The sequence below is a fragment of the Prunus dulcis genome, chromosome 1 (genome assembly GCF_902201215.1).
Source record: "Prunus dulcis chromosome 1, ALMONDv2, whole genome shotgun sequence".
Classification (NCBI taxonomy): Eukaryota; Viridiplantae; Streptophyta; class Magnoliopsida; order Rosales; family Rosaceae; genus Prunus; species Prunus dulcis.
This window is the reverse complement of record NC_047650.1, coordinates 30420382-30434498: the sequence shown is the minus strand read 5'-3', so window position 1 is coordinate 30434498 and position 14117 is coordinate 30420382. Positions and strand designations below refer to the sequence as shown.

Here is a 14117-nt window from a genome sequence, read left to right as displayed (position 1 = left end):
CCATTGAGGTTTAAGGGCCAAGTGACACGATCAGATTCACTCCCGTCACCCAAGGGGAGAGCCAAAAATTTTTCCAGATCATGATTAGAAATGTCATCACGAATGCTATTGAGGTTCCACTACATAGAAATGGGATTAATAATAGTAGAGACCATCAAAGTATCATCTTTTGTGCTTCCATCAGTGGGACGGAGGATAGGATTAGCAACACAAGGGAGCCATTTGTCCGTCCAAAGGTGAACTCTACTACCATCAAGAATTTGCCAGCGAGCTCCACGAAGGACGAGATCTCTTCCTGCAAGCAAGCTGGACCATGCCCAGGAAGCTCTGGCACCCTTAGAAGCCAGGAGAAAATCACAGTTAGGAAAGTACCTGCTTTTTATCATTTTAGCCCAGAAAGAGTCAGGCTCAGTTAATAGTCTCCAACACTGCTTAGCCAACAAAGCTAGATTGAAATCATGCAGGTTCCGAAACCCCATGCCTCCTTCATGCTTTGGTAACCCCAAAGCCGTCCAGTTAATCCAATGAATCTTGTTTTTGTCCCCAGAATGACCCCACCAGAAATTGGCCAAAATACCATCAAGCTCACTGCAGAAACCCATGGGAAAAAGAAAAATAGACATGGGATAAGTGGGAATAGCAAGAGCAACAGATTTGATGAGAGTTTCCCTTCCAGCTTGAGAGAGAAGGCCTTGTTTCCAACCTTGAACTTTGCATAATAACCGGTCCTTAACAAAACTAAGAGCATCCTTCTCAGGCCCAAGTGTTCAATTAGTCTGGGCCCATCCTTAAGTTGGCCTTACGTGTCCGAAGAAAGGAAGATGTGAGAGGTCCCCAAAAAATGGATGAGGAGGGGGAGAAATCCCACACTGACTTGGGGAGAGGCATTCATCTCGGTCGGGTATGTAAATTGTAATCATGTATGTATACGGGGAGGATAATTCGAATCCAAAACTTCGGAAATTAACCACTTGAACTACAAGCTCTATGCATTTATTTTGAAATTTTAAATGGGTTATGGGTATTCGAAGTGATATACACTTGTCAAGTAGGTATCAAAACTGTTCTCAAAATTTTCAATTAAAATCCTAGGTGAATGTTTTAATGTACAAGCTAATTTCAAATCACACGTTTGCCTAGTAAGTTTATCTGTTTATGGAAGCATTTAACCGTCTCTTGTCGGATCAAACAAACATTATAAGTTTATAACTGCACCTTTCGGGCTGTAAAAAAAAATATAGGAAAATAAAAAGTAAACTATTGCCTCCCATGTTACAGTTCTTGTTGATGGTGTTACTCTGTCGCCCCCACACGACAGGCAACCCTTTCTTCTTGCTGATTAATCTTGAACTACCTGTTCTCCGAAGAAAAATTGGAGGGTGCTAAACTAGGCAGAGAGAAAAACTTATTCAGCTGTATCCTCAACAGATTTCTTGTACTCCGGCTTAAGCTCATAAGTACCCTGGTTAGTTCCTCTTTTATTGTACACGCAGAGCTCATTCAGTATCTCTTTCAAGAATTGCTGCACATGAAGAGAACATTTAAAAAATGTGGCCACTGTTCAGTTAACACAATATGAAATAAGTTTCTAACCCAATGCAAAGGCATTTATGTAAAGATTTGAGCTATTCATAAAACGAACTAATTCTAAATCGCAAAAGTTACTACAAAGTTGCAAAATCTGAGTATAGCATTTAGCTAAGCATAAGCAAACAGCTAAGAGACATACAGCAGGCTGATCAGTTTCTTGCACAAGCTGCTTCAAAGTCCAATTTGGTTGTTTTTCAAATAACTTGAACACGATATCCTCCAGTTCCCCACGGTCTCTTCTAGTCCTTTTCATGTCTGATTGTTTAACCGGTTGAGTTTTCTTCTTATCCTGCCATAGATAATTCAAGAACTAATTCCTTGTTTTGGTATTAGTTTGTGCAAAGAATGAATAGGAAGGAAGTTGATACCTTGGAAGTGGATGAAATCAAGCCAATCATACCAGGCATGGGCCTCATATGTATTCCTCGGTCATTGTCAATCACCTTTAAAATGAATTAAAGCAACAAGAGAGACAAATAAAATCAATTATTCATATACAACAAGAGCTGTTATCTCAGAAACGTATGGCAGATAATGGCTACCTGTATTTGCCTATTCTTGATCATTGACTTGTTTGTCCTTTCACGACACAACTTTCCATACTCCTCAATGTTTGAACCATGGGGCTTCATGTCAAACTTATGCTCTACTTTCCCTTCCATAGAAACCTTGCCTAAAATGAAGATGATTTTTTTACTACAATAAAAGGGTGAAGAAGTAAAATGTTCGACAACTATGAGATAAAGGCTAGTAAAATGGTTGAGGAGGAAAGATAAAGGCACAGTCATAACATAGGATTTTATAGACAAAATGGCGCTAGATAATAGATAGAGCAATTAAGCAATAACGTTGTACAGGTTAGCCTAAGTAGTTGGATAACCGCGCATACATGTTCATAATCTACAACAGAGATACATCATATGTCTTCGACCAATCAATTTCAACAGCCCAAAACCCAATTTTTTCCATATTTGTTTAATGTGCCATGGTCAAATATAAGAAATCTCGCTACTTAGACTAGGCACAGCGCCATCAGTGCTAAAATCATGCCGACATATCATGAAATCACAAACACCGTCATGAAAGAGAAGAAATGTTTGCAATCAACACAAAGTTGAAACATTAGCTTGAAAGTGCATTATTAAAACAAAAAAAGAAGAATTACATTAGGTATTTACGAAAGAAAAAGTATAAATAGGATGAGTGCCAGAAGATGTAATTCCTGATCCTCACCTTGATTTGTCTCGGAGAAAACGCACATGGGAACGAAGTCTTTAAACATATTCAAGGAATAACTTTTGGGCAAATTAGCAGCCCCACTGCTGCCAGCCATCTCCATTTTGAACTGAATGCAAAATTAGAGAGCATAAGCAAACAATCAATGGAGAATAGAAAGAAAGAAGCATTCGGTTTTGAAATCAATATGAGCCACAAAACCCCAATCAATCAAGTTGTAAGAATGAGACTATGATCACAAAAACACAAGCAATCAGTCGTCGAGCACAAGAGAAATTAGGGTTTTACCAAAGAATAAGTAGCAATTAAGCTTAAGCTTCAAGGTAATTGAGCTGAAGCTAAAGTGTTCAAAATTCTAGCACTAATTAACAAATTCATAACAAGAACTCCGAAAGCACACCAAGTATACTCAGAAAATTGATCGAATTGCAAAAAAAGTAATAAGAACCTCGAGGGAAGAGGGGTCGTCGGCGCGGAGGGGATCGAGAGAGAGGACGACTTTGGAGAGAGGGTGGGGATCAGAGGGGTTGTGAGAGTTCCATGACTTGGCTACGACCACCGGGCACTTCATCAGCCACACCGGGCTCTCGGCCTTCCCTGTGTCCAAGTTCCTGCTACTACTACTACCATTACCACGCTCCTCCTCCATCGTCTTGCCTCACTTCTCAAAACCTCCCAAAATCTTAGGGATTGTTGCTGTTTCTGGCTGACCAGAGACCCCCAAAGCTAACCGCAAGTCAAAATTTGTAAGAAAGGGAGACGCTCTCTTCTCCTTGCCTTTGCGCCTCTGCCTTAACTAATTAACCCCGACGCACAGCAGCCTTTAAATCACGCAAATTGTGTACGTGTCGTCGAACTGTTAGTTGAAAGAGAAGAATATCGTCGGTTATTTGACTTTTACCCGATTGCAACCAATAAATCTCTGGGTTAGCGTAGGCTTGTGTACGCCTGATCTATACCCCTGAAAGCGGGCGGTAAAAGTAATTATAGAATTACGAAAAACACCGCGTTTGTGTAGGCGTCTGGTAATTACCTTGCACTCTTGGGTCAGAAGACTCGGAACCTGTCCCGCCTTTTCCTTTGTTGGTTCTTTTGTATGCTCAAAGTTGGGCTACCCAAGTAGGCCGAAAATTAAGTTGGGCTACCCCAAACACTACCTAACACAAAGTGGGCCCATTTGCCCCAAACAGATTTGAGTTCACCAATTGCACGGCCCAATACTTGAATGTAGTATGACAACCCAATATGACACGCCTTTAAAACGTTGGACTTTACAAATGTGGGTTAGGTTAGTTGATCGAGAGAGTGTGCTCGTTCTATTACATTCGAGTTCGTTGCTCTTTGCATACTTTAAAGTATATTAGAATATCATTCGTAAAAAATAAAAATAAGTGTTGGCTCCAGTTTTTTGAGCATCTCTGGCCTAATCTAATTTCATAATTCAAATTAAACAAAATGAATTAAATTAAGGAAGGGGACGTTTGTATGGAGGGACGCTAGATGACAAGCAACAATAATGGAGTAGAAGCCATCCCCATGTACCAAAAAGTCGTATGTAGCAAAGGGAACCAACCCATCTCTTTCTCGTATTTGGTTTGTAGCTCAACTTGGTGACAAACATACGAACCAAAACAAACCACGTGTTTACAAAGTTACAATCTTCTGGGAAGCACACCCAACCAGATAACCAAACCCAAAATATCCGATATCTCTGAAAAATCCAATAAAATCCCTCCATTTCAAGGCTTCTCAACGCTCCTCACATTCGCACACACTAGCAATGGATCGCCCCACCACTCTCGTCTCCCTCCTCCTCTTCCTTTCTCTCCTGACCTCTGCGGTCGCGTCCACCGTAACTCCTAACGACGCTGACCCTCTGATCCAACAAGTCGTACCGGAAGCCAACGACAATCTACTCCTCCACGCCGAGCGCCACTTCTCCAGCTTCAAAGCTACGTTCGGAAAGACCTACGCGACTCAAGAGGAGCACGACTACAGGTTCGGCGTCTTTAAGGCGAACCTGCGCCGAGCCAAGCGCCACCAGGGGCTCGACCCCACTGCCGTCCACGGTGTCACCAAGTTCTCCGATCTCACTCCGTCGGAGTTTCGCCGGAATTTTCTCGGACTAAAGCGTCTCCGGCTGCCATCAGACGCTAACAAGGCTCCCATCCTTCCTACCAATGATCTTCCAACCGACTTCGATTGGCGCGACAAAGGTGCTGTCACACCGGTGAAGGACCAGGTAAATATATATATTTTTTTGGTTTTTGGTTTTGTTTTTGGTATGTTTATTGGTTGTTAACTTTATTTTCGGGGGGTGTGACGGTGAAATTAGGGGTCTTGTGGGTCGTGCTGGGCATTTAGTGCGACGGGAGCTTTGGAAGGAGCTCATTATTTGCAAACAGGGGAGCTCTTGAGTCTTAGTGAGCAGCAGCTTGTGGACTGCGACCATGAGGTTCTACTCTTTTACATTTTTACCATTAATTACCTTGATTACCTTGCTAAGAGAATGAATAATCTGTTGATCTTTGCTATACTTAAAAGTATTAAACTTTTCCTAATTGAGTTGAACAAAACCTGAAAGCTGGTTGCTTCATTCAGTGTATAAATTTGACTGTATTGCAGTGTCTCTAACGATTTCTGGTGTGTTAGAATAAGTTCTCTTGTTTTTGTTCTTCCATTTACTTTTCCAATATGACATGCATTTGAATATTTTATTTTTTATTGAAGATACCGTAAACTAAGAGAACTATGTGTTGTTTGAGACAGTATGCTGTTTGGTAAACACTCATGGTGCAGAAAAAAACTGTGACTTTGACTTGTACTAGTGGTAGAGGCAGTGTCAATGTGTGTTAATTTGGGCAGCCGGCTTTCTACCTTAATCCTTATTTTAACATAGGGATTAGGGATAGGGAAGCCACAGATTTAGATAAAGCTCTGCAAGTGTCAGTGTGTGTTAATTTGTGAAGTTGGGTTGCTTCCTTAATCCTTATCTCAACACAGGGATTAGGGAAGACGGGATTTCACTGTCACCATGGCATTCTCTTATATTAAAGCCTGTACCTTTTGCAGTGTGATCCAGAAGAATTTGGTTCATGCGACTCGGGGTGTAATGGTGGGCTGATGAACAATGCATTCGAGTACACACTCAAGGCTGGTGGACTAGAGCGAGAGAAGGACTATCCTTACACTGGGACTGATGATACCTGCAAATTTGACAAGAGCAAAGTTGTTGCTGCTGTATCTAACTTCAGCGTTATTTCCACAGACGAAGATCAAATTGCTGCAAATTTGGTGCACCATGGCCCACTTGCAGGTACTTTAGCTTAGCATTCCTAGAACTGGATTCTTCTCTCTTTTTGATCCTTTTCTTGTACCATTTTAGTAGAATTAAACAATGTAGCTGGAGACAATGACAATGACAATGAATCTTGAATTTGTTTCTCATGGTGGGTGCAGTTGGGATCAATGCCGTGTTCATGCAAACATACGTAAAGGGAGTTTCATGCCCTTACATCTGCGGAAAGCGTATCGATCATGGAGTGCTTCTCGTGGGGTATGGTTCTTCTGGTTTTGCTCCGATCCGATTTAAGGAGAAGCCTTACTGGATCTTGAAGAACTCATGGGGACAGAGTTGGGGAGAGGAGGGCTTTTACAAGATCTGCAGAGGTCATAATTCTTGTGGGGTGGATTCCTTGGTCTCCACTGTTGCGTCTCTGCATACATCCAATCACTAGACAATATATGGGGGCTTTTGTAAATATACTCTGATCTGATCTGATCTGATCTGATCTCCTAGATAATATAGATCATGGGGTTAATAAGTTCATGTTATGGTTGCCTGATGTTGAGGTTGTATAATAATTTATGTGTTATTTAAATGCTACGCTTTGGTGGTTCAAGTTATGTCATGAATTTATTTATAATTAATCGTATCCTTTAAACTTCAACTAATCTCTTATGCGCCACTTCTCTCCTTGGGCCAGCCTGCTAAATTGAGTTAGACCAACTCCCTTGGGTTAACCTGGTTAAAGAGATGGCCCGTTCCCTGTTGTTACTGTTGTGGGCCTCTGTTCCCCAGATTCGTGCGCTGAGTTTCCGTCTAAAGCCTTTTTACCAGGCCCCTAGGTCTTTCATATGCGTTCTCTTTAGACTTTAGGCCCAAGTTCCCTTTCTGCTGGGTAAGTTTGACACGATTTTATTATTATTTTATGTAAGCGATGGTGGGGGAGAGAGAGCTCAGGTACACCAGTAGCTGCTCTTAACCACTTAAGTTATAAGTTCTTTGTAGGCAGTTTTTCTTAGATCATTTTACATTTTGATTTTAAAATTATGGAGTACTTAGGTTATAAGGTGTACTTACTTAATTTTAGGGTTCGTTTAACACCACCCTAAAAATGTTTTAAGTGATAGTAAAGGAGAGGGACTTCGGGTGCACCGGCATTTGCCCTTTATCACTTGAATTATAAGCGCAGTTTTTCTTAAAATTGAGAAATACATTATCCTATAATTATATGAAATAATTAAACCTTTTTAATTAAAGAATGTTCCTTTTCGTTTTTATCAAAAGCCGAGGAGGCAGAGGCACTTCTCCCCTTTTCATCCTTTTGGTTCCTTTCCTTCTTTTTATTTTTTAATTTGTGTATGTCTTTTTGCATTATTTCCTTTCGTGTGTTGCTTTGGTCTAGGCTGAGTGAGTGAGTCTTGGCAAAGAGAGGGAGAGGATATAATGTGGGTGTGTAACCTTTCGTGAGACATAATGGCATATTATTATCGGCTAATATACCAATAATCTCTGCTTTATAAAGGCAAACCTAGCGTCTATAAATTCAGCCTAAAAAACTAAATTCTCATGATGTCGGGCAGTGGGCACATGCACTTGACACCGAGACCCCACTGCTACCCTACAACAATATACGGAGGGGACCACCTCTACATCTACTCTCACTGGCCCCACCTTTACTATTCACGTAATTACGTATTCGGCAGGCAAGTTCCTACTATTTACATTTACGTAATTAGGTAGTAAATGAATGTAAAGAAATGATATAGTATGCAAAATAAAAAAAATAAAAAAAAATAAAAAGATGAAGAAGGTCTTTCCACGTGGGATTGGGTATGGCCTGTCTAAGCATGGATGGGGGGCTGAGGGAAACTAGAGCATGGCCGTTGTTGGTAAAAACTGAGCTTTTGACATCCGGCTCATCGAGAGGAGTGAGTGAGAAAAAGGAAATGAAAGAAGACGAAGAAGATAAAGAAGAAGAGTCAACTTGAAGAAGAAAGCACTGGGCTCGAGAGTGAAAGACTACTGAGACACAATAATTGGGACTTCCACACATCAATTCACATCTCCAATTGAAACCCCCTCCATCCTTCCCTTTTCTCTCTCCATCAATTCAAACAAATTTCTTTTTCCGGGAATTCTTCCCAACCTTTTTCTTTATTTATTTCAATGGTTGATTACTGTCTTCCTCGTCCAAATGTACCATTTCCACATCGACACCTAGGTGGCCCAATTGATTTGATTTCAAAGCTACATGATTTGGTTCCACAATTTAACTTTCTCAACAAAAAATCTAGCAACAGTCTAAATTATGCTAGATTAATACACTCTATGGTAATGGTAATAGGACACGAACTGGGTACAAATTTTTGATTAGAGTGGTATTTGTAATAAAGCAAGGCCCCCTAGGCTAACTTTTTACCCCATTTTCGGGGGGGTTTTTTTGACTAATAAAGCATAATTAATCTTTTTCAAAGTAGTATTGCTAATTAGATGGAAGCTTTTCTTTGTTTAATCAAGGCCTCACTCATTCACCAACACCCCGACTTACCAGAGTCAAGATCAGTGTACGGCGCGACTACGGCTAGGCGGCCGGAGTCCGTACTTTTTGATATAATACCAATTGAAATCCAATAATTAGTGGGCACTAATTCACGTGATTTACTTTGATGAAAAGGCATTTCTCTTACAAACCCAGCTTTTGGCCAAATGCTTTATGCTGCTTAATTATCTCCAGTCATGGACCTCATGCTAATTGGCAGGCAACCCACCATTTCTTCATTTCAATATGAAATATCCATATTATTTAGGGGTCAAATATTTTTTGGTAGACTCGTGTTTAATATGAAATATTTGTAGTGCTTTTTTCCAATAAATTTCATAAAAACTTTATTAAATAATAAAAAGAAAGAGGAAAACATACCCTTCGATGGAGGGACCAAAAAGTATAGAATAAAATTGTATTCGTTCCTAAAGAAAGCCTAAAAATGACCTCTTTATATTACCTTTGTGTCTCAATGTTTCTTCTTCTTTAATTTTTCTTGTCTTAACCTTTTGTGTCTCATCTGTACATATATTTTTGTGCAAAAAGCACTATTCCAATACAAACTGTTGCGCTACTACCCAAAAAAGTCGCGCACGAAAACAGTAGGATTGAAAACAAGTGACAGCAACATTTAAAAAAATAATAATAATAACAGAAGAGAAAAGGGTGCATGAATTTAGATAATGGTTTAATCCCATCCCATCCCATGATCCCATGATCCCATGATCCCATCCCATTCATGTAATCTAATCAATTATGAATTTTTGGGATTAAACGGCAGTCAAATCACATGTTAACAACGTTTAGCATATAAAATGTGTGCCGTATAATCTGTGCCTACCCAAAATTAATATCACCCTTGGGTAAAAAGAGTTTTTTACTGTTACGAATAATATTGACAAATGTACAAGTAACGAGATGAGATTTTGGAGCCTGCTGGCATATAACCAACATGGATCTGGGTGCATGCCCTACAGCGCATAGGAACAGCCCTTGGAGCCTAATTCTGTTAAATATACCCATCAAAAGATGTTGACCTTATTGCAATTACTAAAAAACCCAATTTCGTATCAATTAGTCAATCATAAAATGATTACACGAAGAATTTTGAGGGGAATACGAGGCATCCGACGACGAGAAAACTAATACAGGCAAGGCTTTCCCTAGAATTTCGTAAACCTCGAAATTACGTTACCTCACAAAATGTTTTTTTTTTTCTTTTTTTCTTTCTCTCTTTTTGGTTTTATGGGAAATTCCTTGGATATTGTCACGGGCGCTCCTCCTACAAACCATCCATCTATTTATATAAATTAAAATATGTCATTAAAAGTACACACGTGGCGTGCAGATATACGTTGGTGATGGAGGGTTTTGAAGGAGCATGGGAGGATCAGGAGGTACGCGATGTTCTTTTTTTTTGTTGTTGTGAGAAATTGAAAATGGGTAAAACTAAAAAAAATCTTAATTATAGGGATTGGTCAGAAAAAGTGGTAAGCGGGTTTTCCGGTGCAATGACGAATAAGCAAAAGCTGATGTAGTGACACGTGGAGGAATGATGACCGTTGGGTGGTGAAACGACGATGCTGGATCGATGAGGTTCATTGAAACTGGAAGAAGACTCCGAGAGAAGAATTGGCGAGTGACAGATCTTTTTTTTGTTGGTTCCCCTCACTCATCAGTCGATCTTTCAGTCGCTCACAGTCAGTTTCTCTCTCACTCATACACAGAAAACTTGCATATGAGAGAGAGAGAGAGAGAGAGAGAGAGAGAGTTGTCAAGTTGGCGCAGTAGTTGTCATAAATGAGGAGGGCAGGACGGAAGGGAGGGAGAGGGGTTAAGTTAAGTGAGGGGCAGTAAGAGCAGAGTGGGTGCAGTTTCCATGGCGGCGTTGCAGGGCTCTAATTCCGTGCCATTATTATTGCTTCGAACTACCACAGAGAAGTAGAATTCAATTCAAAAACCCCTCCAGTTGCTCACTCTACCCAACCCAACCCAACCCTTCCCCTAGTTCTTTTTTCTAATATTCTTACCCTAAAATATTCCCAACAATTGCCCCTCAAAAAGCTGCCAACACCCCGTAACAAGATCACACATAGATTCACACACACTCACAGAGTCACAGAGCTAAGAGAATGAGGTCAAAACGCAAAGCTGGCTCAAACCCTGCTTAATTAATATCCCTACAGTACCAACCAAAGCTCCTCAAGATTTTGATGATATGGATTTGTACCCAAAATTGAGGTCATCAGAGAAATGGCTGGCTTGTTTTGCTTAGGCGGAAGAGATCAAGCTCCAACAAGCAGCAGCAAACAAGAGGGCCGAGGAGGAGGAGGAGGAGATCAAGAAAGAGTGGAAGGAGGAGGAGGAAACCTGTATTTGTACAGATCATCAAACGAGGGACAGGCCGAGATCTACAACAAGGGCTTCGAGATATGGCCTTCCCAGTATCATCACCCACACCAGAATTTGAACTACTACTCGTTTGGAGTGGATCCTAGTTACAACCGAAGACACTTAGACAACGACGACAACGACCACAACCACAACCACAACCACAACCACAACGACGTCGTCTCTGCGGATGATCTGTCTTCAGGATTGAGACTCGCGGTGATGAGGCAAGGTGGTGGGGGAGGGTTAGGAGGGTCGAGCAGCAGCGGCATGAATTGCCAAGACTGCGGGAACCAAGCCAAGAAAGACTGTCCTCACATGAGGTGCAGAACTTGCTGCAAGAGCCGAGGGTTTCAGTGCCAAACCCACGTCAAGAGCACTTGGGTTCCTGCTGCCAAACGCCGAGAGAGGCAAGAACAATTCTCTGGTCTGCAACAAAATCAACAACAACAAGAACAGCAGCAACAGCAGCTACAGTTTCGAGGAGACAATCCCAAAAGGCAGAGAGAGAGTCAAGGGGGGGCGGGCTCTCTTGCCTGCGTTCGTTTGCCATCCAACACGTCAGGTAAACTTGTAGTTTACAATACAAACAAATATATAACAAAATTACACCATCACCATTCACCCAAGCTTAAAGCTTTCGCTTTTATTTATAAATTAATTAAACTTGAGAGTATTTTTTTTCTTTTCTGAAGAGGACTGTAATTAATTTTGCTCCATGAAGAAAGTTCAACAAACTCGTCTGTTGCCTAAACAAGGTAACAGCAAGATGGATCTTGAGGAAATTAAATCTGGACTCTCGCTAGGAGGAGTTGCCATCAAATCTCCATATGGATCGTTTGCGTGTGGGAAAGTCCACCTAGCGAGCTAACTCCATAGTCCACAGTCACCCACTCCACTCTTTGCTTTTCTTCTTTTCATTCTTATTCTTTCACTGTTTGTTAGTAAAACTGACGAAAATAATAATGTCCCATGAATTTTCTTTCTTCTTTATTTCTTTTAACACTCAAATACATATTACTTAAGAAAACTTATTTATTTAATTTTCTCTGTTGTGGTGGAGTACATATACTAGGGTTGGAACTGGCACAATTTCCATCAGAAGTGAGTTCACCAGCGGTGTTCCGTTGTGTAAGAGTAAGTGCAATGGACGATGCAGATGACCAGTACGCCTATCAAACGGCTGTCAACATCGGAGGCCATGTATTCAAGGGACTTCTCTACGATCAAGGCCCCGATGGTCAATATTACCCAAGTTCTAGCACTGGAGGAGGAGGAGAAAGCTCCTCAGGCGGCCGTCATGATCATCAAGAAGGCGGAGGAGCCCATCCACATCATCAGCAACATAATCTGGTTACAGTCGCAGCCACTGCCGGCACCACCAGCCACGGCGGAAACCCATCTACTACGTTGCTCGACCCATCACTCTTCCCAACTCCACTCAATGCTTTCATGGCTGGTACGCAAATCTTCCCACCCCCAAGGTCTTAGAATTTTTTTTTAAAAAAGGCCCCCCCCAGTCTAGCAGCTGATATTAATTGTTCTTAATTGTTGCGGTTTCAAGTTTCGTTTAATTTAACATCATGCACTCAAGTAGAAGAAGGCCTAGGAAGAGGAGGAGGAGAGGATGATTATGATTGATGAGGACGATCGATACATCTTGTGGTTGTGGGGATGTTTGGTTTTGTTCGAATTTCAATTCTGATTTTCGTTGTTTATTACTTTGATGATAACTGTTATCGATGATGATGACCCCATTAATGATTAATCTAAATTAGAATTGAATTAAACCAGTAATTTTGTTTTGGTTTTGGTGGTGTGGTTGGTTTGTGCCGCATGCATTTGGATATGCGCTCACAGAAATTGTTTGTTTATGTTATGTTTATAATTTGGTTGACTAGTTTCTACTATTTTCTCTTGTAGTGTATATATAGATGAGTGTTGTTTTGATATCTGGGTGAATGCGCTTTCTGAGTGGTGGTGAACTCGAAGCCGCTTTTTCCCGTTTATCCGTTCTCTTGCCGGATGAAAATGGGACGAACTAGGTTTCGTGTTTGGTTAACCAAACTATCTTTTAAATCTTCTTTATTTCAAAAAAATATTCTGTCGAGAAAGAGAAAAATGAGTTGAATAAAATAAAAAGAAAGAGAGAAAGGAGAGGGCATGGGGCGGTCCAGATTTGGTTGCAAATAAGCTTTTGGATCTCATGCATTACCAATTGGCAGGTAGGCATTCCAGTACTACACTCCAAAAGGAGAAGAAGCTCTCTCTCTCTCTCTCTCTCTCTCTCTCTCTCTCTCTCTCTCTGATATGAACACAGATTTAATTAGTTAAGCTACGGAAATGGATAATTGTAAAGGCATTTATGCCACCTACTTACCTGCAAAACTACAAAATTTAGTCCCTTGAATAGACATTCGTAGATGTGACTTCTATGGTAGCTAGCTTAATTGCGGGGGGCGATGAAGTTGAATGCAACTGAGAGTCTGAAAGTAAGTGCATGTGATGTGTTATATATATATATATATGCAGGCTATAACTATATAATGAGATATAGGGTGAGGTACAAATAGCATGCATGATACATAGGATCTTAATGGCGCTTCCCTAGACTGCTACATTTGGTACTTAGGAAAGAAACACAGAGGTTACCCAAAACTTGCCTAGTTTTGTAAAATCTCTGACCCTTAACATGTGCATTCTCATCTCCACCGCTCGATTCAAACACCCCACACTCTTGTTATACGTACACAGTACGCTCTCATCTTCAATTATTATGCATGTGTTATTTGTTCATGATTGGGTGTATTTAGAAACTTGGTTGCTTGTAATTAATCGCATGCAGGATATAGAAGAGTAATGCTATACTTATCACATTTATATTTTATATTTTCATACCACCTTATGTGGCCGATGAAGTGGACAATCACATTAATTAAAAATATCAATAAATCATAAAAGATAAGAAAACATTAAATTAATCTTAATTGATGTGTTGTCCACCTCATTTGCCACATAAGGTGGTATGAGATTGTGATATACAAATGTGGTAAGAGTAATATTATTCGATAT

The 14117-nt window shown here is 40.5% G+C and overlaps 3 protein-coding genes across 3 annotated transcripts; 2 read left to right on the top strand and 1 right to left on the bottom strand.

Annotated features, from left to right (window-relative positions):
• Window positions 1-1052: 1052 nt before the first annotated feature.
• On the bottom strand, window positions 1053-3636 carry LOC117616209 (transcription initiation factor IIF subunit beta-like). The gene is made up of 6 exons (XM_034345456.1): window positions 3275-3636; window positions 2824-2935; window positions 2133-2263; window positions 1959-2033; window positions 1730-1879; window positions 1053-1522 (listed from the first exon to the last, which is right to left on the bottom strand). Exons 1-6 carry the CDS (start codon window positions 3473-3475, stop codon window positions 1406-1408), a joined length of 786 nt encoding a protein of 261 aa, XP_034201347.1. The 5' UTR covers window positions 3476-3636; the 3' UTR covers window positions 1053-1405.
• Window positions 3637-4460: 824 nt separating this feature from the next.
• On the top strand, window positions 4461-6761 carry LOC117614355 (cysteine proteinase 15A-like). Its single transcript, XM_034343137.1, has 4 exons — window positions 4461-5068; window positions 5162-5281; window positions 5899-6142; window positions 6286-6761. The coding sequence occupies exons 1-4, from the start codon at window positions 4607-4609 to the stop codon at window positions 6561-6563; spliced, it is 1104 nt and encodes a 367-aa protein (XP_034199028.1). The 5' UTR covers window positions 4461-4606; the 3' UTR covers window positions 6564-6761.
• Window positions 6762-10216: 3455 nt separating this feature from the next.
• LOC117614322 (protein EXPRESSION OF TERPENOIDS 1-like) lies at window positions 10217-12819 on the top strand. Its single transcript, XM_034343090.1, has 2 exons — window positions 10217-11610; window positions 12121-12819. The coding sequence occupies exons 1-2, from the start codon at window positions 10908-10910 to the stop codon at window positions 12534-12536; spliced, it is 1119 nt and encodes a 372-aa protein (XP_034198981.1). The 5' UTR covers window positions 10217-10907; the 3' UTR covers window positions 12537-12819.
• Window positions 12820-14117: the final 1298 nt, after the last annotated feature.

What these genes read in the sequence shown, in the direction of transcription:
- LOC117616209 (XM_034345456.1), bottom strand. Translation starts at nt 3,475, where the DNA reads ATGGAGGAGGAGCGTGGTAATGGTAGTAGTAGTAGCAGGAACTTGGAC. An exon ending in ACGACCCCTCTTCCCTCGAG is followed by an intron (nt 2,936 to 3,274) that starts GTTCTTATTACT and finishes TTTTGCATTCAG; the next exon opens with TTCAAAATGGAGATGGCTGG. An exon ending in TGATTTCATCCACTTCCAAG is followed by an intron (nt 1,880 to 1,958) that starts GTATCAACTTCC and finishes TATCTATGGCAG; the next exon opens with GATAAGAAGAAAACTCAACC.
- LOC117614355 (XM_034343137.1), top strand. Translation starts at nt 4,607, where the DNA reads ATGGATCGCCCCACCACTCTCGTCTCCCTCCTCCTCTTCCTTTCTCTC. An exon ending in TCACACCGGTGAAGGACCAG is followed by an intron (nt 5,069 to 5,161) that starts GTAAATATATAT and finishes CGGTGAAATTAG; the next exon opens with GGGTCTTGTGGGTCGTGCTG. An exon ending in GCACCATGGCCCACTTGCAG is followed by an intron (nt 6,143 to 6,285) that starts GTACTTTAGCTT and finishes TGGTGGGTGCAG; the next exon opens with TTGGGATCAATGCCGTGTTC.
- LOC117614322 (XM_034343090.1), top strand. Translation starts at nt 10,908, where the DNA reads ATGGCTGGCTTGTTTTGCTTAGGCGGAAGAGATCAAGCTCCAACAAGC. An exon ending in TTTGCCATCCAACACGTCAG is followed by an intron (nt 11,611 to 12,120) that starts GTAAACTTGTAG and finishes TACATATACTAG; the next exon opens with GGTTGGAACTGGCACAATTT.